Source organism: Ambystoma mexicanum, chromosome 13 (assembly GCF_040938575.1).
Source record: "Ambystoma mexicanum isolate Mex_15411 chromosome 13, UKY_AmexF1_1, whole genome shotgun sequence".
NCBI classification, from domain to species: domain Eukaryota; kingdom Metazoa; phylum Chordata; class Amphibia; order Caudata; family Ambystomatidae; genus Ambystoma; species Ambystoma mexicanum.
In genome coordinates, this window is record NC_090938.1 from 811,913,018 (window position 1) to 811,939,212 (window position 26,195).

Consider the following 26,195-nt stretch of genomic DNA (forward strand, 5'->3'; position numbering starts at 1 on the left):
CAATAAAATACCATATCATACCATTTTAAATCATACACTATTATGCTGTGTCATTCTAAATCAGCCCGTTATCAGACTGTATTCTACATTACCCCACATCTATCACCCTATGTCTTCATTGACTCCATATCAATCACTCCATCTGCCACTGCATCACTCCTTATCACACCTGTATGCGATCAGTAAAGGAAGAGTCCGCTGAGAGTTCTGTACAATGGAATGTTTTATTGAAATGCTTCCAGGTAAAGTCATCCAGTTCCGGGTCAAGTGTCATTCATCATAGAATTGTGGTAGGTCAGCACCTGCAATGATTGTGTGTTCACTTCCTGTTTTGGTGATGGTTACCATGTATATCACACCCCCACTGGATCCATCACGTGACATTGCCAGAGCCAGCGCTGTAGAGGAATCAGAAAACATGTACATCTTACTGCAAGAATGGGAGGCATGACCATGGCTGAAGTGTGCTTTATACATCCCATGTAACTTGACATGTGAGCATTACTCGAGTTATAGGAGGCATGTGCCAGTGAATAAGATAGATAACAGATCATTAATGTAAGTCAGGAAGCACACACCTTCCGCAATCAAGGGAACATGTTAGCGTGCAGGTCATGGGCACGTCAACATATGGGAGATATTGCAGGGTATGGGGCATCCAGTCCAAAATCTCTCTCACACACACCACACACACACACACACACACACACGCACGCACGCGCGCGCACACACACACACACACACGTTACTGCAAATCTGGGAACATGCAAGCCTCCTGCAATCCAGGGAGCATGTCAGCATGTGGGAGATATTGCAGGACATGGGACATCCAAGCCAATACTGTAAATCAGAGGGTTACCTCAGCATTAATGTGAGATAGGAAGGGCACACACACGTGTTACTGCAAATCTGGGCACATGCAAGCCTACTGCAATCCAGCGGGCATGTCAGCATGTGGGAGATACTGCAGGTCATGGGCATTTCAGCATGTGGAGATATTGCAGGACATGGGCATGTCAGCATGTGGGAGATACTGCAGGTCATGGGCATGTCAGCATGGGGGAGATACTGCAGGTCATGGGCATGTCAGCATGGGGGAGATATTGCAGGACATGGGACATCCAAGCCAATACTGTAAATCAGAGGGTTACCTCAGCATTAATGTGAGATAGGAAGGACACACACATATTACTGCAAATCGAGGAACATCCAAGCCTTCTGCAATTCAGGGGCATGTCAGCATGGGGGACATATTGCAAGTTACGGGGCATCCAAGCCAGTACTGTAAATCAGAGGGATACCTGAGCATTAATGTGAGATAGGAGGGGCACACCCGTGTTATTCCAAATCTGGGAACATGCAAGCCTACTGCAATCCAGGGGCATGTCAGAATGTGGGATATATTGCAGGTCATGGGGCATCCAAGTCAATGAATCAGAGGGGTACCTGAGCATTAATGTGAGGTAGGAGGGGAACACACACACACACGTCTTACTGCAAATCTGGGAACATGCAAACCTTCTGCAATTCAGGGGCATGTCAGCTTGTCCGATGTGATAGGAGAGATGAGGAGAGGAAGGCAGATTGAGGATGGGTGGCCAGGGGTGGTAGGAGGATGGAAGGGGGAGGGGGAAAGTGGAGTAGAGAGTGCTCAGGATGTCCAGGGTTTTAGCAGTGAAGTGGGTGGCCAGTGCAGTGCAGGGGGCCTGAGAGGGGAGAGGCGTGGTGGAGACTGCAGAAGGATGAGCTAGTTCCTTGCAGATTTTAAAGAGTTCAGCTGTGTTGTTGGATGCACCAGAGATGCAAGCCTGGATGTGGGCTCTCTTCTTGGAGCGAATGTAGAGACGATATTGCCTTTGGAGAAGGCGACAGGCCAGTTTGTCAGAGGATGAGCTTGAGGTCTGCCACTTCTGTTCCGCAGCTCTGCACTTGCACTTGAGGGCTTCAAGATCAGACTCGTACTGGGTGTTGCGCTTGGTAGCATGTTTCAGGCGAATCCTCATGACTGGGGCAAGGATATTGAGAGTGTTGGTGATGGCGAGGTGGAGGTTGCTAAGGGCAGCATCGTAGATAGAGTCTGCGGTGGGAGGGGATGGGGGTCAAGGTAGATGTGAAGGCAGCAGCTGCATCGGGCGAATGTCAGAGAATGAGGTTGGCAGAGCTGGAGGAAGTGAGGCCAGGGGGTCGAGAGGCCCAAGTGAGGGGATAGAAGGGAGTGGTCTGACCAGGAGAGAAGGGTGGCGAGAGGAGGGGAGAGCAGAAGATCAGTGTGGATGAAGGCATCGAGAGTGTGTCCAGACTTGTGGGTGGGACCAGTGGGGAGAATGGAGTGGGAGAGCGAGGTGCAAAGATCACGGAAGAGAGTGGTAGCTGTGATTGAGGAGTCAAGGTGGATGTTGAAATCACCAAGTAGGAGGAGTTTAGCGGTAGATGACAGGAGCGAGGAGGAGAAATCCACCCATTCTGAGAGGAACAGTGAGATGGAGACAGGTAGTCGACAGATAGCGGAAATGGTCAAGGATGAGGTAGGAGAGATGACCAGCTTGCAGACCGGGCTCTGAAAAGAGTATGGCTGGGTGGGTATGAGGAAAGAAGGGACCCACTCAGGGAAGATCAGGCAACCCCACTGCCATCTCGGTTGGGGCATGGCTTAGAGATGATCTTGTAGCCGTCAGGGAGAAGGGAGTCAAAAGCAGTGACTGAGCTGGCCTTGAACCATGTCTCGTGAGATTGAGGATGTGGAGGTCCATTCAAGGAGGAGGCAGAAGTCAGCAGAGTGTTTGATTCAAGCATTCAGTGCCTGAATTCGCCTGACCTCATTACTGGGACATTCATAGAAAGAGTAAAGTTCCTTTGAATGTAGTTGTTTCGTCGGTATGGTTTATGACGGGAAAAGCATTGAGAGGTCTGGGGAAACCAGGGGTCTGGTTGACAGTAGGCTAAGGGGATGTCAGGTACGGGGTTGTTTGGAAAGGGGGCATGCTATGTCTCACGCTTGGGTAAACCCTCCCCAATCGCAAGGGACCCTCCACTCAGGTGATCCTCCCTCGCTAGCCCGCTCACAGGGGCGGGATCCAAAAGCGATGGCCCAGCCCTGGCCACCTGTTTGGATGGTCCCCGAGATCAGGAAGGGAAAAACACCCCGATTTCTTACACCCCGCAAATGTACATAAGCTCAATTACTAAACTGGTTGCGGATACATGGGACAAATTGGTGATGAAATACGGTATTACTTCGTTTCCATACCCTTTGACACCAATATTTCTTTACCCAAGGTTCTCTCTGTGAATGCAGCGGGGAGCTTTCCGTAAGCGCTAGGTGGGGGGTTGCCAGAGACTGAGGGACATGGTTGCAGGGCAACCCGTCAAATCATTTATAGAGTGCAAACAGGGGTTTAGAGTCGATGAGAGGGAAGGATTGCATTACTTCCAATGAAGGCACTGGATCTCGAACTCAGAGGTTGAGGCTGCAGCCACTCGGCCGCTCATCTCTTATAGAAAAATATATTATGACTCATGACAGCTTTAAGGGATTGATTTCGGGTCTATACAGAACGCTGGTGGTTGCGGGATCCCAGAAGACCTGGCCGTATATAATGATTACATGGGGGAAAACCTTAGGGAAGGAAATACCCTGGGAACAATGGGACATCCTCTGGAGGGACATTCCCAAAATGGCAAAATCAACCCAATGACAAGAAATGTGGTATACGATTTCATACAGATGGCTCTACACAGCTGCCAGGCTTATAAGACTGTACCCAGAAGCCTTGCAGGATTGGTTGAGGGGGTGTGGGGGTATTGGCACTTGGTTCCATACATGTTGGAATTGCTCCAAGCTTAAAAGACTGTATCCGGAGGCCTCACAGGATTGTTTGAGTGGTTGTGGGGGTATTGGGGCTTGGTTCCATATATGGTGGAATTGCCCCAAGCTTAAAAGACTGTATCCGGAAGCCTCACAGGATTGTGTGAGTGGGTATGGGGGTATTGGCACTGGGTTGCATATATGGTGGAATTGCCCCAAGCTTAAAAGACTGTCTCCGGAAGCCTCACAGGATTATTTGAGTGGGTATGGGGGTATTGGCACTGGGTTGCATATATGGTGGATTTGCCCCTAACTTAAAAGACTGTACCCAGAAGCCTTGCAGGATTGGTTGAGTGGGTGTGGGGGTATTGGCACTTGGTTCCATACATGTTGGAATTGCTCCAAGCTTAAAAGACTGTATCCGGAGGCCTCACAGGATTGTTTGAGTGGTTGTGGGGGTATTGGGGCTTGGTTCCATATTTGGTGGACTTGCCCCAAGCTTAAAAGACTGTATCCGCAGGCCTCACAGGATGGTTTGAGTGGTTGTGGGGGTATTGGGGCTTGGTTCCATATTTGGTGGAATTGCCCCAAGCTTAAAAGACTGTATCCGGAAGCCTCACAGGATTGTTTGAGTGGTTGTGGGGGTATTGGGGCTTGGTTCCATATTTGGTGGAATTGCCCCAAGCTTAAAAGACTGTATCCGGAAGCCTCACAGGATTGTTTGAGTGGTTGTGGGGGTATTGGGGCTTGGTTCCATATATGGTGGAATTGCCCCAAGCTTAAAAGACTGTACCCAGAAGCCTTGCAGGATTGGTTGAGTGGGTGTGGGGGTATTGGCACTGGGTTGCATATATGGTGGAATTGCCCCAAGCTTAAAAAGACTGTATCCGGAAGCCTCACAGGATTATTTGAGTGGGTATGGGGCTATTGGCACTGGGTTCCATATATGGTGGAATTGCCCCAAGCTTAAAAGACTGTATCCGGAGGCCTCACAGGATTGTTTGAGTGGTTGTGGGGGTATTGGGGCTTGGTTCCATATATGGTGGAATTGCCCCAAGCTTAAACGACTGTATCTGGAAGCCTCACAGGCTTATTTGAGTGGGTATGGGGGGATTGGCACTGGGTTCCATATATGGTGGAATTGCCCCAAGCTTAAAAGACTGTCTCCGGAAGCCTCACAGGATTATTTGAGTGGGTATGGGGGTATTGGCACTGGTTTCCATATATGGTGGAATTGCCCCAAGCTTAAAAGACTGTATCCGGAAGCCTCACAGGATTGTTTGAGCGAGTGTGGGGTTATTGGCGCTTGGTTCCATACATATTGGAATTGCTTAAAAGACTGTGGGCCTCATTACGACCCTGGCGTTAACCATGGCGCTATTAGCGCCATGGTTGACGCCGGTAAATTACCAACTCCGCCATGGTGAATGGCGGAATTACCGCCCCATTCCAAGATTGGCGGGGCGGTATTTCCCCATTCACCATGGGCCCTTCCCCATTCCCATTTTTGCCCCCATAATGGGGAAGGCGCTAATTACGGCACCGTAAATTACGGTGCCGTAATTAGCTCCTAGGTCCCTTTGCGGGTTGGTTTTTTAACGCCTGCTAAAAGCAGGCGTTAAAGTGCAACCCGCAAAGGGACCTCGTAATCAGGCGTTAAGGGTTTAACGACGCCGACACCTTTTACGGCGCCGTTAACCCCTTAACGCCTGGGTTGTAATGGGGCCCTGTATCCGGAAGTCTCACAGGATTGTTTGAGTGGGTGTGGGGGTATTGGCACTTGGTTCCATATATGGTGGAATTGCCTGAAGCTTTGTTTGAGTGGGTGTGGGGGTATTGGCACTGGTTCCATAGATGGTGGAATTGCCGCAACCTTAAAAGACTTTGGGCCTCATTACGACCCGTGCGGAATGGGTTAATGGGTGCCGCTAATGGTTGCGGACCCGTTAACACCATTCCGCACGATTATGAGGTTCGCTCATGGGAACCGATGTGGACGTCTGGTTTTACCAGATGTCCTTACCGGGTCCTGCGAGGGGACCAGGGAGCTAACAACGGGCCGGCCGTAATCGGCCTGTTGTTAGGTCCCTCCCCCATTCCCATTGAGCCCTAAGGGGGCTCAAATGGGAATGGGGAAGGTCCGGGGCCGGGTTCTTTAAAGGAGGAATTACCTGGCCCTCCAAACTTGAAATGGCCCGGTAATTCCCCATTCAGGGAACCCGGACCCGGTTTTGGTGGCAGCCATGCCGCCAATAGCGGCATGGCTACCGCCAAAGCCGTAATGAGGCCCTGTATACGGATGTTAGGGAGAATTCTCTTCTAAGGCTAATTTCCCTTACCTATAGAGTCCCCCAGCAGCTTTGCTGGATTTGAAGGGTTTATTTTTTTCTCTTGCTAAGAATGAGACTCTTTTTTCCCACTCTTAGACCTGTTGCTGATGTGTGCCTTAGGCTATTTTTTGTGCTTATGGGCTATGGGGTTCTTCTTACCCTCATAGGTATCATCTTTTTACATGTGTGTTACACAGCACCCTCAGTGCAGTAACGCAGAGGCGTCACCTCGGCCCCAAATATAGACTCCATACCTTGGGACCGACTACTGTCTCCATTGACTTCACTAGTCAATAGTTATGAACAAAACCAGTATAACCCATCTTACTATGGAAGTACTGGGAAGGGTTAATAGTTTTTCCCTGGTGTTCATTTTCGAGAGGGTACCGTACAGTCCCTCTCTCCAAAATGTCTGGCTGGTGGCAGTGGTTACTACTGTAAATATTCGACGGCAAATATTTTCCTATGGGATTTACCCATTGTTCGAGGTTACCACTTTTACTGACAGCCTCTAACATACCGCCGGTTTATATTAATATTAATTTGACTCCGGTAGGTTTTTATTGCCAGATCTTTGATATTAATTCTGTCTTGTGTCTTTCTCTGTAATCCTAACCTCGGTCGGGGATCCTTTGTTCGTCCTTTTGGCAGGCTTCTGCACAGAAGCCCTCCTTTCGGCACCACTGAGTCTGGGGTAGACAGGATGTGTGGGAGGGGGAATAGGCACCCTGGACAGGGTAACCTAGGCAACCAAAGTCGCACTCTGCCCTGATAGGCTGGGGGGTTATCCCACCAGGATAGCCACCCCACTATGTGAGTGACAGCTAGGCAGTATGAATGGGGGTCTTTCTGCATAAAAGCAGGGTCCTGAGGACTGGAGGACAAGACATCGCCACTGGCACTAAGAAACGGAAGAGGAGAGAAGCTGAAGACATCTGCAATGACTGAACCACCGGTGAAGCCCTGCTGCAGATCCTCACCACTTTTCTCCAACGACTCGAGAAGATCTTCACCTGCAAGAGTCTTCTTCCCTTGAGCTGGTGGGGGCAAACAGTTCGCCAATCGCCTTCCAGGACCTGCCTTGGTCGAATCGCCAGTGCCAAGCACTAGGAGACCGGATAGCCAGGCACCCTTCCACCACCACCGCCATTTAAAGGAGCATACCTTTTATTCCATTTTGGCAGCACCGCGGCTGGTTTCATCCCTGGGCAGAGCAGTAACCCGAACCTTCCTCCATGATGAGAGCCTCTCTTCCTCTGCTGGATCTCCCGAAATGCAGGAACTGCCAGGAACTACCGCCACCACAGGAGCCTCTTCCACTTTCAAGGTACATTGTTCCACCAGGCCTCCCGTTTCGTTGGGTACTGCTAAAGGTGTTTTAAATCCTTTACTTACCTCCAGGGTTGGCCGCCCCTTTCGTCTAACATTATCATTTTACATCTGCAACCGCCTTTTCAATGTGTTAAACAAAGACTTGACTGCAGCTACTAGAACATTTTTTTGAACCTAGGCACTTTGCCTCGTACCACTGACTCTGGCACATCCCTATTGACTCTGGCTAAATCTGTTACAACTGCCTTCTCTAGATTACTTTTCACTAAAACATGTGTTGGTGCACCTAACTTCTTATAACCACCTTTTCCTTCCCCTTTATATATTGTGAAGTGCCATTTTGCTCAGTTTTCACCTAAGTATTGCTGTTGCTAAAGTACGGCCTTGCCTAACTTGTTCACAATCCAATTGGGAAGTGTTGCTGGTGTGTTTAGGAGTCTAAACCTGTATAACTTGTCCTTTCCCTCCCTCTGAAGAAATTGTGAGAGTGCCATTTCTGCTTGGTTTACACTGTGCCGTTTTGCTCAGTTTTCACTCTTGCTCAAACTTGTCTACAATTTAAATAGGGAGTTGTGTATACTTTTCTTGACTGTTTTAACTTGCTTTAAGGATAGTGATTTGGGTGTAAACTTAAAAGTGTGTAAAATAAATATATATTCTTTTGATACTTATGTCAGTGTTTCCTTGTTCCATAGTGCTGTAGTCCTATTGTGTAAACCCTGAATACTGCTCATCTCCCTCTTGAGATAAGTCTGAGTGCTTAGCCACAGCTACCAACTAAATCGTTGTGGTACAGACTGATACCAAAGGGTATTTATTGCATATACCTGTAGTCTTAATCTTCTGTAGTGCTCCCTAAGGGAACTGCACAGGATTCTGCCTAACACCGGAAGCCTCACAGGATTGTGTGTGTGGGGGTATTGGCACTTGGTTCCATATATGGTGGAATTGCCCCTAACTTAAAAGACTGCATCCGGAAACCTCACAGGATTGTTTGAGTGGGTGTGAGGGCATTGGCACTTGGTTCCATATATGGTGGAATTGCCCCAAACTTAAAAGACTGTATCCAGAAGCTTCACAGTATTGTTTGAGTGGGTGTGGGGTTATTGGCACTTGGTTCCTGTTATGAAGATGGCACAACACAGGAGGCAAGTCTTCATGAAGTGTTTATTTAAGTTAAATGATATAAAAGACCCCCAACAGCAGCAGGGAGCCACCAGCAATCGCATATAACTTCAACTAACAAAACATAGAACGTTAGGAATAACATAAGTAAACACTGGTTTTGTGACCACACTAGAACTTGGAACAGTGAACCATTCTATGTGTTATTAACCCTCTCTGTACATAGCTCTTTCTCCATGAGAGCACATTATAACACATCTTCCTCTTTTTCACAAAACTCACTCACAAAACATTAACACCTTCAATGTGACCTCTTTTCACCGTAGCAATTCTATCCTTATTCCAGACCTGTCCACCCGCTACACGCACCGCACCTTTTAGCACAGCAACCACCCTGACAGGATCTGAATATAACGAATCACCCTTTTTTTACAACACCTTTCTTTATTCTTACCCAATCACCACACTCTACTCGCAATTCCTTTCTTCCTCTTCACTTATTTTCACGCATTACCCAATCACTTTTTCTTTTTCAACACATTTTCCTCACCTCATCAATCACTACATCCGACTCTCTACTCCTCCCTAACCATGGAGGACATGTCATAGAGAAAGGTTTTCGACCCCTCATGAGTTCGAATGGACCTAAACCAGTAGTGGCATGGGGCGCCATACGCAACACCCACATCCTGTTGTGGATGGTCACTATTTTATCGAAACCGCACTCTTTCCCCATGCGGATGCTTTCCATCACGCATCTGTTCAACCTTTCGACTACCCCATTGGTTTCAGGATGATAAAGAGCAGCTCTTTTGTGTCTTATCCCTCACTTCTTCAGATAACTCGGAAAGCATCCACCCGTAAACTGGGTACCATTGTCTGTAAGAACACTCTCTGAAAGACCCTCACTCGCAAAAATCCCTTGCAACACATTCACCATGCTTTCCCCCTTGAATTCCCTCACAATTCTAAAATCAGACCACCTGGAGAATAGATCAACCACCAGCACCACAAATCTCCCCCTAACATAGCCCAAGTCAACAGGTCCCAGAATGTCCATGGCTATGCCACTCCAGACGTTAGACGGAACACCAACATCCACCAGCGGCTGCTTCCTAACTTCAATCCCCTTTCCACTCTTAATGGAGACATGTGACACTCGCTTAAACATCTCTCGACATCTTTGTCAAATCCCGGCCACCAATAGTCTGATCTCAATACACCCTTAGTTTTAGAGATGCCAATATGACCACTATGTGCTAAGTCAATAGCTTTGGCACGAATACCCGCTGGGACCACCGCTCTCTCCCGCAACTCACAGTTCATCTTTCACCTCCCAATAAGGTCTTTCTCCTACCGTCAATTCCGACTTGTTGGGCCAAACTGATGTTAACACATACGTCATCACCTTTTTAATTGCTTCATCCTTTCTTATTTCTGTTAGCCACTCCTCCTTAGACACAATCCCTTCAGTGTTCACAAACACCATCTCCATGTCAACATCCTCCTGCACGTCCCGTGTCACAACTCTTATTCTCGACAAATGATCAGCCAAAACGGTCTCTTTCCCAGGAATTACTTCCATTCTAAAACTATGAGCTTGCATCCTGGTAACCCATCCAGCTACTCTGCGTGAGACTCTATCCAAACCTCTGCTCTCAAAAATAACCTTCAGTGGTTTGTGGTCCGTCCGAATCACAAAGTCCACTCCCCATACAAAGTTTCTGAAACGCTCAACTGCCCAATAGCATGCCAGGGCTTCTTTTTCAAAAACAGAATATCGTAACTCTGCACCTTTCAGACCATGTGATGCATGTGCTATCACTACTTCTTATCCATCCTCTTGTTTCTGGGAAAGAACGGCACCTAGACCACCCTCACTGGCATCTACGGTAATGATCGACAATCTCTTTGTGTCAAAACATCCTAAAGGCCGAGCTAGATCTATCTCCTCCTTAATTCTTAGGAACTCCAACTCACAAGCTCGGCTCCATATGAAATCAGCACCTTTCCTTAAGATTTTCCTAATTTCCAGAACTTTTGTGGCATCATTTTCTATGAAATTTTGGTAAAATTTGGTCAGAAATGAACATAGTTCACCTTTAGTGGCTGGCCTCTCACAATGCTCTCCTTGGGCTTCACACCCTCACTCAACACCTCGTGACCTAAATAATCCACCTTGGACACAGCAAACTTGCACTTTTCTTCCCTTAAAGTAATGCCCCTTTCTTCAAAAATCTTTAATACTCTATCAAGGGTTTTATCGTGTTCTTCTAAGGTTTCTCCGCATATTAACACATCGTCTTGGAAGCAGAAAACTCTCTTCACACACCTGAGCAAACGATCCATGATCTTTTGAAACACTGACGAGGCTGATACCAGCCCAAAAGGCATCCTCCGAAATTGATACACGCCTTCATGTGTAATAAATGCAGTGACTTTCTTACACTCTTCTTCCAGTTCGACCTGGTGATATTCCGATGCCATATCGAGTTTCGAGAACATTTTGCCTCGCCCAACCATTGCTAACATCTCACCCATGTTCGGCAAAGGGTGCCTGTCAACCATCACACATTTGTTGAGTTTGGGCATGTCTATACACAATCTCAAGTCACCTGAACTCTTTTTAACAACTACAACAGGCGAAACCCACTCCACACCTGCTTTCTCAATAACGCCCATCTTTAACAATTTATCCAGCTCTTTTTTGACACCTTCTCATAAGGAGAAGGGTACAGGTCAAAGTTTTGCAACAACAGGTGTACTGCCCCTTTTTATGATGATTTGGTGCTGAAACCCCTTCACTCTCCCCAAGGTTTTGTTGAACACTTTACCATGCTCTGCTAAATAAGTACTTGGAGTGATGCAAGGTGAAGTTACTTGTAATACCTGTTCTACCTGGTTGGGATCTAGTCTAATTCCTAAATTCTTTTGCTCCCTCCATCCCAGTAAGGATTGCCCTTTCTTAGTAATGTACATTTTACCATCACATTTGCGTCCCTTGAACTCAAATTTACTCCAATTGTGATCCAACAACTCAATCTTATCCTGATTATAACCTCCTGGATTTATATCAGGTTTTATTTAATTGGACACTTCGCCCTTCAACTCCTTTTCAAATACGCTTCTTGATACTAAAGTAATCTTTGAACCAGAGTCAGCCATCATGGAGACTTTGTGGCCATTCACGCTCAGCACAGCATATGGACGCTAACAATCATCCGCACTCTCACTCTCGGATGTGACATTTACAGTGTTGACAATAACATTTTGCAACAGAAGTGTAATTTCTTCCTCCGATGATCTGCCATCTTATTCTTCATTCACATACAAAACCTTCCTTTGATTGAATTGTCCATATTGATAGTTTTTACAACAGTTCGCGAAATGCCCCTTCCATTTGCATTTCGCACATGTGGCTCTGCGACCAGGACATACAACTGATGAAGCGAAATGCGTACTACTCGCGCACCGAAAACACAGTCTCTCATCTTTTATTTCTGTTCTCTGTGGAGGTTCCTGGCTTCTTTTCTCTTCTGCAGTTACACGATTCGTCTGCTTGCCTTTCCCCCTTCTTTTACTTTTCCCATCCACCAGATTTAGGAGCTCCATTTTACTCTCCCTTGTTTCTCCCGTTTCATTTTTGGATAGTTTAGCCACACAAGCCAAGGAGTCTTCCACTTGTCTAGCAATATCTAATACTTCATCCAAGTTGGGTTCATCCCTTAGCCATAACTCTTCACGTATCTTGTTGGACCTGCAGTGCGTCGTGAACTGGTCACATATATGCTTGTCAAAAGCCTCTTGGAACTTGCAAGATAAGGCTAGATGTCGCAGCGCCGTCACATACTCTTCCACAGATTCCCCTTGGGCTTGTATGCGCATCCGGAAATTAGAACGTTCCAATATAGTGCTCGTTTTAGGATTAAAATGCTTGTCCAGCTTCATCAAAGCCAAATCAAATTCATTCACAGCATCACCCCCGCCATCGCCTAATGGCTGGGGAAGTGTCTCATAAATTCTCTCTCCTTCATATCCTAAAAAGTGTAGGAGAAGTGCTAACTTCCTTTCGTTGGAATAAGATGTCCCGCCAGCTGCCTTCATGTAATGCAAAAATCCTTTGCGCCACTGAGCCCACAGAATCTTCGCTGGACCTGGAGTTGGCATAAAAATTGGAGGTCCAGCTATTCCCGGTAGGCCCGCCATGCTCCTATGGAAGTTGCTTGTGCCTCTATACTCGCACACTCACACAGAGACACTGACTGTGAATCCGGGTGGATTTTTCAACTCAGTTTACTTCCCCCTTTAAAGGCAGTATATATATATATATATATATATATATATATATATATATATATATATATATATATATATATATATATATATATATGAGAATGGCTAATGTGCATTCACTTCTCACAAGTCTGATAGATGGACGAGCAACTGTTCAATTTGGCTGTGGCTTCAGAAGCTATGTTTCACTCATATGCTTCACTTATCAGCACGTGCTTCCATGAGCAGCAGCTCTGCCTGCACGCAACTTGCTGAAACACCTTCACTTCACTTATTTGTGGTGGTGTGTGCAATCATGTACAGCAACATTGCATGCGCTCAATTCTTGGGTCCCCACTAGTCCTTATGGCTCGATAAGGTGGCTGACTTCAATGAAGATACATTTTATGTCCTACGAGCGCATTTGGTAAAAGAAATTCCTTCGCAAGACATGAGCGAACGTTCAGGGTGCGCCTCTATTCCGCTTCGTACGGTACAGTGAATCTGCTCTCGCTGCCGGGCCCCTCCTTTCCCACACAGGAGCTAGCGTGGCTGAATCACTGCTCTCGCTGCCGGGCCTCTCCTTTCCCACGCAGGAGCTAGCGCAAGTGAATCACTGCTTTAGTTGCCGGGCCTCTCCTTTCCCACGCAGGAGCTAGCGCGGCTGAATCACTGCTTTAGTTGCCGGGCCTCTCCTTTCCCACGCAGGAGCTAGCGCGGCTGAATCACTGCTTTAGTTGCCGGGCCTCTCCTTTCCCACGCAGGAGCTAGCGCGGCTGAATCACTGCTTTAGTTGCCGGGCCTCTCCTTTCCCACGCAGGAGCTAGCGTGGCTGAATCACTGCTTTAGTTGCCGGGCCTCTCCTTTCCCACGCAGGAGCTAGCGCGGCTGAATCACTGCTTTAGTTGCCGGGCCTCTCCTTTCCAACGCAGGAGCTAGCGCGGCTGAATCACTGCTTTAGTTGCCGGGCCTCTCCTTTCCCATGCAGGAGCTAGCACGGCTGAATCACTGCTTTAGTTGCCGGGCCTCTCCTTTCCCACGCAGGAGCTAGCGCGGCATGCAGGAGCTAGCATGGCTGAATCACTGCTTTAGTTGCCGGGCCTCTCCTTTCCCACGCAGGAGCTAGTGCGGCTGAATCACTGCTTTATTTGCCGGGCCTCTCCTTTCCCACGCAGGAGCTAGCGCGGCTGAATCACTGCTTTAGTTGTCGGGCCTCTCCTTTCCCACTCAGGAGCTAGCGCGGCTGAATCACTGCTTTAGTTGCCGGGCCTCTCCTTTCCCACGCAGGAGCTAGCGTGGCACGCAGGAGCTAGCACGGCTGAATCACTGCTTTAGTTGCCGGGCCTCTCCTTTCCCATGCAGGACCTAGCGCGGCTGAATCACTGCTTTAGTTGCCGGGCCTCTCCTTTCCCACGCAGGAGCTAGCGTGGCTGAATCACTGCTCTCGCTGCCGGGCCTCTCCTTTCCCATGCAGGAGCTAGCGCGGCTGAATCACTGCTTTAGTTGCCGGGCCTCTCCTTCCCCATGCAGGAGCTAGCGCGGCTGAATCACTGCTTTAGTTGCCGGGCCTCTCCTTTCCCACGCAGGAGCTAGCGCGGCTGAATCACTGCTTTACTTGCCGGGCCTCTCCTTTCCCACGCAGGAGCTAGCGCGGCTGAATCACTGCTTTAGTTGCCGGGCCTCTCCTTTCCCACGCAGGAGATAGCGCGGCTGAATCACTGCTCTCTCTGCCGGGCCTCTCCTTTCCCATGCAGGAGCTAGCGCGGCTGAATCACTGCTTTAGTTGCCGGGCCTCTCCTTTCCCACGCAGGAGATAGCGCGGCTGAATCACTGCTCTCTCTGCCGGGCCTCTCCTTTCCCATGCAGGAGCTAGCGCGGCTGAATCACTGCTTTAGTTGCCGGGCCTCTCCTTTCCCACGCAGGAGCTAGCGCAGCTGAATCACTGCTCTCTCTGCCGGGCCTCTCCTTTCCCACGCAGGAGCTAGCGCAGCTGAATCACTGCTCTCTCTGCCGGGCCTCTCCTTTCCCATGCAGGAGCTAGTGCGGCTGAATCACTGCTCTCGCTGCCGGGCCTCTCCTTTCTCACGCAGGAGCTAGCGCGGCTGAATCACTGCTCTCGCTGCCGGGCCTCTGCTTTCCCACGCAGGAGCTAGCGCGGCTGAATCACTGCTCTCGCTGCCGGGCCTCTCCTTTCCCACGCAGGAGCTAGCACGGCTGAATCACTGCTTTAGTTGCCGGGCCTCTCCTTTCCCACGCAGGAGCTAGCGCGGCTGAATCACTGCTTTACTTGCCAGGCCTCTCCTTTCCCACGCAGGAGCTAGCGCGGCTGAATCACTGCTTTAGCTGCCGGGCCTCTCCTTTCCCACGCAGGAGCTAGCGCGGCTGAATCACTGCTTTAGTTGCCGGGCCTCTCCTTTCCCACGCAGGAGCTAGCGCGGCTGAATCACTGCTTTAGTTGCCAGGCCTCTCCTTTCCCACGCAGGAGCTAGCGCGGCTGAATCACTGCTTTAGTTGCCGGGCCTCTCCTTTCCCGCGCAGGAGCTAGCGCGGCTGAATCACTGCTTTAGTTGCCGGGCCTCTCCTTTCCCACGCAGGAGCTAGCGCGGCTGAATCACTGCTTTAGTTGCCGGGCCTCTCCTTTCCCACGCAAGAGCTAGCGCGGCTGAATCACTGCTTTAGTTGCCGGGCCTCTCCTTTCCCACGCAGGAGCTAGCGCGGCTGAATCACTGCTTTAGCTGCCGGGCCTCTCCTTTCCCACGCAGGAGCTAGCGCTGCTGAATCACTGCTTTAGTTGCCGGGCCTCTCCTTTCCCACGCAGGAGCTAGCGCGGCTGAATCACTGCTCTCGCTGCCGGGCCTCTGCTTTCCCACGCAGGAGCTAGCGCGGCTGAATCACTGCTCTCGCTGCCGGGCCTCTCCTTTCCCACGCAGGAGCTAGCACGGCTGAATCACTGCTTTAGTTGCCGGGCCTCTCCTTTCCCACGCAGGAGCTAGCGCGGCTGAATCACTGCTTTACTTGCCAGGCCTCTCCTTTCCCACGCAGGAGCTAGCGCGGCTGAATCACTGCTTTAGCTGCCGGGCCTCTCCTTTCCCACGCAGGAGCTAGCGCGGCTGAATCACTGCTTTAGTTGCCGGGCCTCTCCTTTCCCACGCAGGAGCTAGCGCGGCTGAATCACTGCTTTAGTTGCCAGGCCTCTCCTTTCCCACGCAGGAGCTAGCGCGGCTGAATCACTGCTTTAGTTGCCGGGCCTCTCCTTTCCCGCGCAGGAGCTAGCGCGGCTGAATCACTGCTTTAGTTGCCGGGCCTCTCCTTTCCCACGCAGGAGCTAGCGCGGCTGAATCACTGCTTTAGTTGCCGGGCCTCTCCTTTCCCACGCAGGAGCTAGCGCGGTTGAATCACTGCTTTAGTTGCCGGGCCTCTCCTTTCCCACGCAGGAGCTAGCGCGGCTGAATCACTGCTTTAGTTGCCGGGCCTCTCCTTTCCCACGCAGGAGCTAGCGCAGCTGAATCACTGCTTTAGTTGCCGGGCCTCTCCTTTCCCACGCAGAAGCTAGCGCGGCTGAATCACTGCTTTAGTTGCCGGGCCTCTCCTTTCCCACGCAGAAACTAGCGCGGCTGAATCACTGCTTTAGTTGCCGTGCCTCTCCTTTCCCACGCAGGAGCTAGCGCGGCTGAATCACTGCTTTAGTTGCCGGGCCTCTCCTTTCCCACGCAGGAGCTAGCGCGGCTGAATCACTGCTTTAGTTGCCGGGCCTCTCCTTTCCCACGCAGGAGCTAGCGCGGCTGAATCACTGCTTTAGTTGCCGGGCCTCTCCTTTCCAACGCAGGAGCTAGCGCGGCTGAATCACTGCTTTAGTTGCCGGGCCTCTCCTTTCCCATGCACGAGCTAGCACGGCTGAATCACTGCTTTAGTTGCCGGGCCTCTCCTTTCCCACGCAGGAGCTAGCGCGGCACGCAGGAGCTAGCATGGCTGAATCACTGCTTTAGTTGCCGGGCCTCTCCTTTCCCACGCAGGAGCTAGCGCGGCTGAATCACTGCTTTATTTGCCGGGCCTCTCCTTTCCCACGCAGGAGCTAGCGCGGCTGAATCACTGCTTTAGTTGTCGGGCCTCTCCTTTCCCACTCAGGAGCTAGCGCGGCTGAATCACTGCTTTAGTTGCCGGGCCTCTCCTTTCCCACGCAGGAGCTAGCGCGGCACGCAGGAGCTAGCATGGCTGAATCACTGCTTTAGTTGCCAGGCCTCTCCTTTCCCATGCAGGACCTAGCGCGGCTGAATCACTGCTTTAGTTGCCGGGCCTCTCCTTTCCCACGCAGGAGCTAGCGTGGCTGAATCACTGCTCTCGCTGCCGGGCCTCTCCTTTCCCATGCAGGAGCTAGCGCGGCTGAATCACTGCTTTAGTTGCCGGGCCTCTCCTTTCCCATGCAGGAGCTAGCGCGGCTGAATCACTGCCTCAGTTGCCGGGCCTCTCCTTTCCCACGCAGGAGCTAGCGCGGCTGAATCACTGCTTTACTTGCCGGGCCTCTCCTTTCCCACGCAGGAGCTAGCGCGGCTGAATCACTGCTTTAGTTGCCGGGCCTCTCCTTTCCCACGCAGGAGATAGCGCGGCTGAATCACTGCTCTCTCTGCCGGGCCTCTCCTTTCCCATGCAGGAGCTAGCGCGGCTGAATCACTGCTTTAGTTGCCGGGCCTCTCCTTTCCCACGCAGGAGCTAGCGCAGCTGAATCACTGCTCTCTCTGCCGGGCCTCTCCTTTCCCACGCAGGAGCTAGCGCAGCTGAATCACTGCTCTCTCTGCCGGGCCACTCCTTTCCCATGCAGGAGCTAGTGCGGCTGAATCACTGCTCTCGCTGCCGGGTCTCTCCTTTCTCACGCAGGAGCTAGCGCGGCTGAATCACTGCTCTTGCTGCCGGGCCTCTGCTTTCCCACGCAGGAGCTAGCGCGGCTGAATCACTGCTCTCGCTGCCGGGCCTCTCCTTTCCCACGCAGGAGCTAGCGCGGCTGAATCACTGCTTTAGTTGCCGGGCCTCTCCTTTCCCACGCAGGAGCTAGCGCGGCTGAATCACTGCTTTACTTGCCAGGCCTCTCCTTTCCCACGCAGGAGCTAGCGCGGCTGAATCACTGCTTTAGCTGCCGGGCCTCTCCTTTCCCACGCAGGAGCTAGCGCGGCTGAATCACTGCTTTAGTTGCCGGGCCTCTCCTTTCCCGCGCAGGAGCTAGCGCGGCTGAATCACTGCTTTAGTTGCCGGGCCTCTCCTTTCCCACGCAGGAGCTAGCGCGGCTGAATCACTGCTTTAGTTGCCGGGCCTCTCCTTTCCCGCGCAGGAGCTAGCGCGGCTGAATCACTGCTTTAGTTGCCGGGCCTCTCCTTTCCCACGCAGGAGCTAGCGCGGCTGAATCACTGCTTTAGTTGCCGGGCCTCTCCTTTCCCACGCAGGAGCTAGCGCGGTTGAATCACTGCTTTAGTTGCCGGGCCTCTCCTTTCCCACGCAGGAGCTAGCGCGGCTGAATCACTGCTTTAGTTGCCGGGCCTCTCCTTTCCCACGCAGGAGCTAGCGCGGCTGAATCACTGCTTTAGTTGCCGGGCCTCTCCTTTCCCACGCAGAAGCTAGCGCGGCTGAATCACTGCTTTAGTTGCCGGGCCTCTCCTTTCCCACGCAGAAACTAGCGCGGCTGAATCACTGCTTTAGTTGCCGGGCCTCTCCTTTCCCACGCAGGAGCTAGCGCGGCTGAATCACTGCTTTAGTTGCCGGGCCTCTCCTTTCCCACGCAAGAGCTAGCGCGGCTGAATCACTGCTTTAGTTGCCGGGCCTCTCCTTTCCCAAGCAGGAGCTAGCGCGGCTGAATCACTGCTTTAGTTGCTGGGCCTCTCCTTTCCCATGCAGGAGCTAGCGCGGCTGAATCACTGCTCTCGCTGCCGGGCCTCTCCTTTCCCACGCAGGAGCTAGCGCAAGTGAATCACTGCTTTAGTTGCCGGGCCTCTCCTTTCCCACGCAGGAGCTAGCGCGGCTGAATCACTGCTTTAGTTGCCGGGCCTCTCCTTTCCCACGCAGGAGCTAGCGCGGCTGAATCACTGCTTTAGTTGCCGGGCCTCTCCTTTCCCACGCAGGAGCTAGCGCGGCTGAATCACTGCTTTAGTTGCCGGGCCTCTCCTTTCCCACGCAGAAGCTAGCGCGGCTGAATCACTGCTTTAGTTGCCGGGCCTCTCCTTTCCCATGCAGAAGCTAGCGCGGCTGAATCACTGCTTTAGTTGCCGGGCCTCTCCTTTCCCACGCAGGAGCTAGCGCGGCTGAATCACTGCTTTAGTTGCCGGGCCTCTCCTTTCCCAAGCAGGAGCTAGCGCGGCTGAATCACTGCTTTAGTTGCCGGGCCTCTCCTTTCCCACACAGGAGCTAGCGCGGCTGAATCACTGCTCTCGCTGCCGGGCCTCTCCTTTCCCACGCAGGAGCTAGCGCAAGTGAATCACTGCTTTAGTTGCCGGGCCTCTCCTTTACCCCGCAGGAGCTAGCGCGGCTGAATCACTGCTTTAGTTGCCGGGCCTCTCCTTTCCCACGCAGGAGCTAGCGCGGCTGAATCACTGCTTTAGTTGCCGGGCCTCTCCTTTCCCACGCAGGAGCTAGCGCGGCTGAATCACTGCTTTAGTTGCCGGGCCTCTCCTTTCCCACGCAGGAGCTAGCGTGGCTGAATCACTGCTTTAGTTGCCGGGCCTCTCCTTTCCCACGCAGGAGCTAGTGCGGCTGAATCACTGCTTTAGTTGCCGGGCCTCTCCTTTCCAACGCAGGAGCTAGCGCGGCTGAATCACTGCTTTAGTTGCCGGGCCTCTCTTTTCCCATGCAGGAGCTAGCACGGCACGCAGGAGCTAGCATGGCTGAATCACTGCTTTAGTTGCCGGGCCTCTCCTTTCCCACGCAGGAGCTAGCGCGGCTGAATCACTGCTTTAGTTGCCGGGCCTCTCCTTTCCCACTCAGGAGCTAGCGCGGCTGAATCACTGCTTTAGTTGCCGGGCCTCTCCTTTCCCATGCAGGAGCTAGCGCGGCACGCAGGAGCTAGCACGGCTGAATCACTGCTTTAGTTGCCGGGCCTCTCCTTTCCCATGCAGGACCTAGCGCGGCTGAATCACTGCTTTAGTTGCCGGGCCTCTCCTTTCCCACGCAGGAGCTAGCGTGGCTGAATCACTGCTCTCGCTGCCGGGCCTCTCCTTTCCCACGCAGGAGCTAGCGCGGCTGAATCACTGCTTTAGTTGCCGGGCCTCTCCTTTCCCACGCAGGAGCTAGCGCGACTGAATCACTGCTTTAGTTGCCGGGCCTCTCCTTTCCCACGCAGGAGCTAGCGCAGCAGAATCACTGCTCTCTCTGCCGGGCCTCTCCTTTCCCACGCAGGAGCTAGCGCAGCTGAATCACTGCTCTCTCTGCCGGGCCTCTCCTTTCCCATGCAGGAGCTAGTGCGGCTGAATCACTGCTCTCGCTGCCGGGCCTCTCCTTTCTCACGCAGGGGCTAGCGCGGCTGAATCACTGCTCTCGCTGCCGGGCCTCTGCTTTCCCACGCAGGAGCTAGCGCGGCTGAATCACTGCTCTCGCTGCCGGGCCTCTCCTTTCCCACGCAGGAGCTAGCGCGGCTGAATCACTGCTTTAGTTGCCGGGCCTCTCCTTTCCCACGCAGGAGCTAGCGCGGCTGAATCACTGCTTTAGTTGCCGGGCCTCTCCTTTCCCACGCAGGAGCTAGCGCGGCTGAATCACTGCTTTAGTTGCCGGGCCTCTCCTTTCCCACTCAGGAGCTAGCGCGGCTGAATCACTGCTTTAGTTGCCGGGCCTCTCCTTTCCCATGCAGGAGCTAGCGCGGCACGCAGGAGCTAGCACGGCTGAATCACTGCTTTAGTTGCCGGGCCTCTCCTTTCCCATGCAGGACCTAGCGCGGCTGAATCACTGCTTTAGTTGCCGGGCCTCTCCTTTCCCACGCAGGAGCTAGCGTGGCTGAATCACTGCTCTCGCTGCCGGGCCTCTCCTTTCCCACGCAGGAGCTAGCGCGGCTGAATCACTGCTTTAGTTGCCGGGCCTCTCCTTTCCCACGCAGGAGCTAGCGCGACTGAATCACTGCTTTAGTTGCCGGGCCTCTCCTTTCCCACGCAGGAGCTAGCGCAGCTGAATCACTGCTCTCTCTGCCGGGCCTCTCCTTTCCCACGCAGGAGCTAGCGCAGCTGAATCACTGCTCTCTCTGCCGGGCCTCTCCTTTCCCATGCAGGAGCTAGTGCGGCTGAATCACTGCTCTCGCTGCCGGGCCTCTCCTTTCTCACGCAGGGGCTAGCGCGGCTGAATCACTGCTCTCGCTGCCGGGCCTCTGCTTTCCCACGCAGGAGCTAGCGCGGCTGAATCACTGCTCTCGCTGCCGGGCCTCTCCTTTCCCACGCAGGAGCTAGCGCGGCTGAATCACTGCTTTAGTTGCCGGGCCTCTCCTTTCCCACGCAGGAGCTAGCGCGGCTGAATCACTGCTTTACTTGCCAGGCCTCTCCTTTCCCACGCAGGAGCTAGCGCGGCTGAATCACTGCTTTAGCTGCCGGGCCTCTCCTTTCCCACGCAGGAGCTAGCGCGGCTGAATCACTGCTTTAGTTGCCGGGCCTCTCCTTTCCCGCGCAGGAGCTAGCGCGGCTGAATCACTGCTTTAGTTGCCGGGCCTCTCCTTTCCCACGCAGGAGCTAGCGCGGCTGAATCACTGCTTTAGTTGCCGGGCCTCTCCTTTCCCGCGCAGGAGCTAGCGCGGCTGAATCACTGCTTTAGTTGCCGGGCCTCTCCTTTCCCACGCAGGAGCTAGCGCGGCTGAATCACTGCTTTAGTTGCCGGGCCTCTCCTTTCCCACGCAGGAGCTAGCGCGGTTGAATCACTGCTTTAGTTGCCGGGCCTCTCCTTTCCCACGCAGGAGCTAGCGCGGCTGAATCACTGCTTTAGTTGCCGGGCCTCTCCTTTCCCACGCAGGAGCTAGCGCGGCTGAATCACTGCTTTAGTTGCCGGGCCTCTCCTTTCCCACGCAGAAGCTAGCGCGGCTGAATCACTGCTTTAGTTGCCGGGCCTCTCCTTTCCCACGCAGAAACTAGCGCGGCTGAATCACTGCTTTAGTTGCCGTGCCTCTCCTTTCCCACGCAGGAGCTAGCGCGGCTGAATCACTGCTTTAGTTGCCGGGCCTCTCCTTTCCCACGCAGGAGCTAGCGCGGCTGAATCACTGCTTTAGTTGCCGGGCCTCTCCTTTCCCAAGCAGGAGCTAGCGCGGCTGAATCACTGCTTTAGTTGCTGGGCCTCTCCTTTCCCATGCAGGAGCTAGCGCGGCTGAATCACTGCTCTCGCTGCCGGGCCTCTCCTTTCCCACGCAGGAGCTAGCGCAAGTGAATCACTGCTTTAGTTGCCGGGCCTCTCCTTTCCCACGCAGGAGCTAGCGCGGCTGAATCACTGCTTTAGTTGCCGGGCCTCTCCTTTCCCACGCAGGAGCTAGCGCGGCTGAATCACTGCTTTAGTTGCCGGGCCTCTCCTTTCCCACGCAGGAGCTAGCGCGGCTGAATCACTGCTTTAGTTGCCGGGCCTCTCCTTTCCCACGCAGAAGCTAGCGCGGCTGAATCACTGCTTTAGTTGCCGGGCCTCTCCTTTCCCATGCAGAAGCTAGCGCGGCTGAATCACTGCTTTAGTTGCCGGGCCTCTCCTTTCCCACGCAGGAGCTAGCGCGGCTGAATCACTGCTTTAGTTGCCGGGCCTCTCCTTTCCCAATCAGGAGCTAGCGCGGCTGAATCACTGCTCTCGCTGCCGGGCCTCTCCTTTCCCACGCAGGAGCTAGCGCGGCTGAATCACTGCTTTAGTTGTCGGGCCTCTCCTTTCCCACTCAGGAGCTAGCGCGGCTGAATCACTGCTTTAGTTGCCGGGCCTCTCCTTTCCCACGCAGGAGCTAGCGCGGCACGCAGGAGCTAGCATGGCTGAATCACTGCTTTAGTTGCCAGGCCTCTCCTTTCCCATGCAGGACCTAGCGCGGCTGAATCACTGCTTTAGTTGCCGGGCCTCTCCTTTCCCACGCAGGAGCTAGCGTGGCTGAATCACTGCTCTCGCTGCCGGGCCTCTCCTTTCCCATGCAGGAGCTAGCGCGGCTGAATCACTGCTTTAGTTGCCGGGCCTCTCCTTTCCCATGCAGGAGCTAGCGCGGCTGAATCACTGCCTCAGTTGCCGGGCCTCTCCTTTCCCACGCAGGAGCTAGCGCGGCTGAATCACTGCTTTACTTGCCGGGCCTCTCCTTTCCCACGCAGGAGCTAGCGCGGCTGAATCACTGCTTTAGTTGCCGGGCCTCTCCTTTCCCACGCAGGAGATAGCGCGGCTGAATCACTGCTCTCTCTGCCGGGCCTCTCCTTTCCCATGCAGGAGCTAGCGCGGCTGAATCACTGCTTTAGTTGCCGGGCCTCTCCTTTCCCACGCAGGAGCTAGCGCAGCTGAATCACTGCTCTCTCTGCCGGGCCTCTCCTTTCCCACGCAGGAGCTAGCGCAGCTGAATCACTGCTCTCTCTGCCGGGCCACTCCTTTCCCATGCAGGAGCTAGTGCGGCTGAATCACTGCTCTCGCTGCCGGGTCTCTCCTTTCTCACGCAGGAGCTAGCGCGGCTGAATCACTGCTCTTGCTGCCGGGCCTCTGCTTTCCCACGCAGGAGCTAGCGCGGCTGAATCACTGCTCTCGCTGCCGGGCCTCTCCTTTCCCACGCAGGAGCTAGCGCGGCTGAATCACTGCTTTAGTTGCCGGGCCTCTCCTTTCCCACGCAGGAGCTAGCGCGGCTGAATCACTGCTTTACTTGCCAGGCCTCTCCTTTCCCACGCAGGAGCTAGCGCGGCTGAATCACTGCTTTAGCTGCCGGGCCTCTCCTTTCCCACGCAGGAGCTAGCGCGGCTGAATCACTGCTTTAGTTGCCGGGCCTCTCCTTTCCCGCGCAGGAGCTAGCGCGGCTGAATCACTGCTTTAGTTGCCGGGCCTCTCCTTTCCCACGCAGGAGCTAGCGCGGCTGAATCACTGCTTTAGTTGCCGGGCCTCTCCTTTCCCGCGCAGGAGCTAGCGCGGCTGAATCACTGCTTTAGTTGCCGGGCCTCTCCTTTCCCACGCAGGAGCTAGCGCGGCTGAATCACTGCTTTAGTTGCCGGGCCTCTCCTTTCCCACGCAGGAGCTAGCGCGGTTGAATCACTGCTTTAGTTGCCGGGCCTCTCCTTTCCCACGCAGGAGCTAGCGCGGCTGAATCACTGCTTTAGTTGCCGGGCCTCTCCTTTCCCACGCAGGAGCTAGCGCGGCTGAATCACTGCTTTAGTTGCCGGGCCTCTCCTTTCCCACGCAGAAGCTAGCGCGGCTGAATCACTGCTTTAGTTGCCGGGCCTCTCCTTTCCCACGCAGAAACTAGCGCGGCTGAATCACTGCTTTAGTTGCCGGGCCTCTCCTTTCCCACGCAGGAGCTAGCGCGGCTGAATCACTGCTTTAGTTGCCGGGCCTCTCCTTTCCCACGCAAGAGCTAGCGCGGCTGAATCACTGCTTTAGTTGCCGGGCCTCTCCTTTCCCAAGCAGGAGCTAGCGCGGCTGAATCACTGCTTTAGTTGCTGGGCCTCTCCTTTCCCATGCAGGAGCTAGCGCGGCTGAATCACTGCTCTCGCTGCCGGGCCTCTCCTTTCCCACGCAGGAGCTAGCGCAAGTGAATCACTGCTTTAGTTGCCGGGCCTCTCCTTTCCCACGCAGGAGCTAGCGCGGCTGAATCACTGCTTTAGTTGCCGGGCCTCTCCTTTCCCACGCAGGAGCTAGCGCGGCTGAATCACTGCTTTAGTTGCCGGGCCTCTCCTTTCCCACGCAGGAGCTAGCGCGGCTGAATCACTGCTTTAGTTGCCGGGCCTCTCCTTTCCCACGCAGAAGCTAGCGCGGCTGAATCACTGCTTTAGTTGCCGGGCCTCTCCTTTCCCATGCAGAAGCTAGCGCGGCTGAATCACTGCTTTAGTTGCCGGGCCTCTCCTTTCCCACGCAGGAGCTAGCGCGGCTGAATCACTGCTTTAGTTGCCGGGCCTCTCCTTTCCCAAGCAGGAGCTAGCGCGGCTGAATCACTGCTTTAGTTGCCGGGCCTCTCCTTTCCCACACAGGAGCTAGCGCGGCTGAATCACTGCTCTCGCTGCCGGGCCTCTCCTTTCCCACGCAGGAGCTAGCGCAAGTGAATCACTGCTTTAGTTGCCGGGCCTCTCCTTTACCCCGCAGGAGCTAGCGCGGCTGAATCACTGCTTTAGTTGCCGGGCCTCTCCTTTCCCACGCAGGAGCTAGCGCGGCTGAATCACTGCTTTAGTTGCCGGGCCTCTCCTTTCCCACGCAGGAGCTAGCGCGGCTGAATCACTGCTTTAGTTGCCGGGCCTCTCCTTTCCCACGCAGGAGCTAGCGTGGCTGAATCACTGCTTTAGTTGCCGGGCCTCTCCTTTCCCACGCAGGAGCTAGTGCGGCTGAATCACTGCTTTAGTTGCCGGGCCTCTCCTTTCCAACGCAGGAGCTAGCGCGGCTGAATCACTGCTTTAGTTGCCGGGCCTCTCTTTTCCCATGCAGGAGCTAGCACGGCACGCAGGAGCTAGCATGGCTGAATCACTGCTTTAGTTGCCGGGCCTCTCCTTTCCCACGCAGGAGCTAGCGCGGCTGAATCACTGCTTTAGTTGCCGGGCCTCTCCTTTCCCACTCAGGAGCTAGCGCGGCTGAATCACTGCTTTAGTTGCCGGGCCTCTCCTTTCCCATGCAGGAGCTAGCGCGGCACGCAGGAGCTAGCACGGCTGAATCACTGCTTTAGTTGCCGGGCCTCTCCTTTCCCATGCAGGACCTAGCGCGGCTGAATCACTGCTTTAGTTGCCGGGCCTCTCCTTTCCCACGCAGGAGCTAGCGTGGCTGAATCACTGCTCTCGCTGCCGGGCCTCTCCTTTCCCACGCAGGAGCTAGCGCGGCTGAATCACTGCTTTAGTTGCCGGGCCTCTCCTTTCCCACGCAGGAGCTAGCGCGACTGAATCACTGCTTTAGTTGCCGGGCCTCTCCTTTCCCACGCAGGAGCTAGCGCAGCAGAATCACTGCTCTCTCTGCCGGGCCTCTCCTTTCCCACGCAGGAGCTAGCGCAGCTGAATCACTGCTCTCTCTGCCGGGCCTCTCCTTTCCCATGCAGGAGCTAGTGCGGCTGAATCACTGCTCTCGCTGCCGGGCCTCTCCTTTCTCACGCAGGGGCTAGCGCGGCTGAATCACTGCTCTCGCTGCCGGGCCTCTGCTTTCCCACGCAGGAGCTAGCGCGGCTGAATCACTGCTCTCGCTGCCGGGCCTCTCCTTTCCCACGCAGG

The 26,195-nt window shown here is 53.7% G+C and overlaps 1 protein-coding gene across 1 annotated transcript in view; it reads right to left on the reverse strand.

Annotated features, from left to right (window-relative positions):
• Positions 1 to 205: 205 nt before the first annotated feature.
• LOC138522048 (proteasome subunit beta type-9-like) overlaps positions 206 to 26,195 on the reverse strand; it is a 576,384-nt gene continuing 550,394 nt past the window's right edge. The window contains exon 6 of the mRNA XM_069635273.1: positions 206 to 398. Coding sequence (XP_069491374.1) covers positions 271 to 398 — 128 coding nt within the window. The 3' untranslated portion in view covers positions 206 to 270. The remainder of the gene's footprint in view (positions 399 to 26,195) is intronic.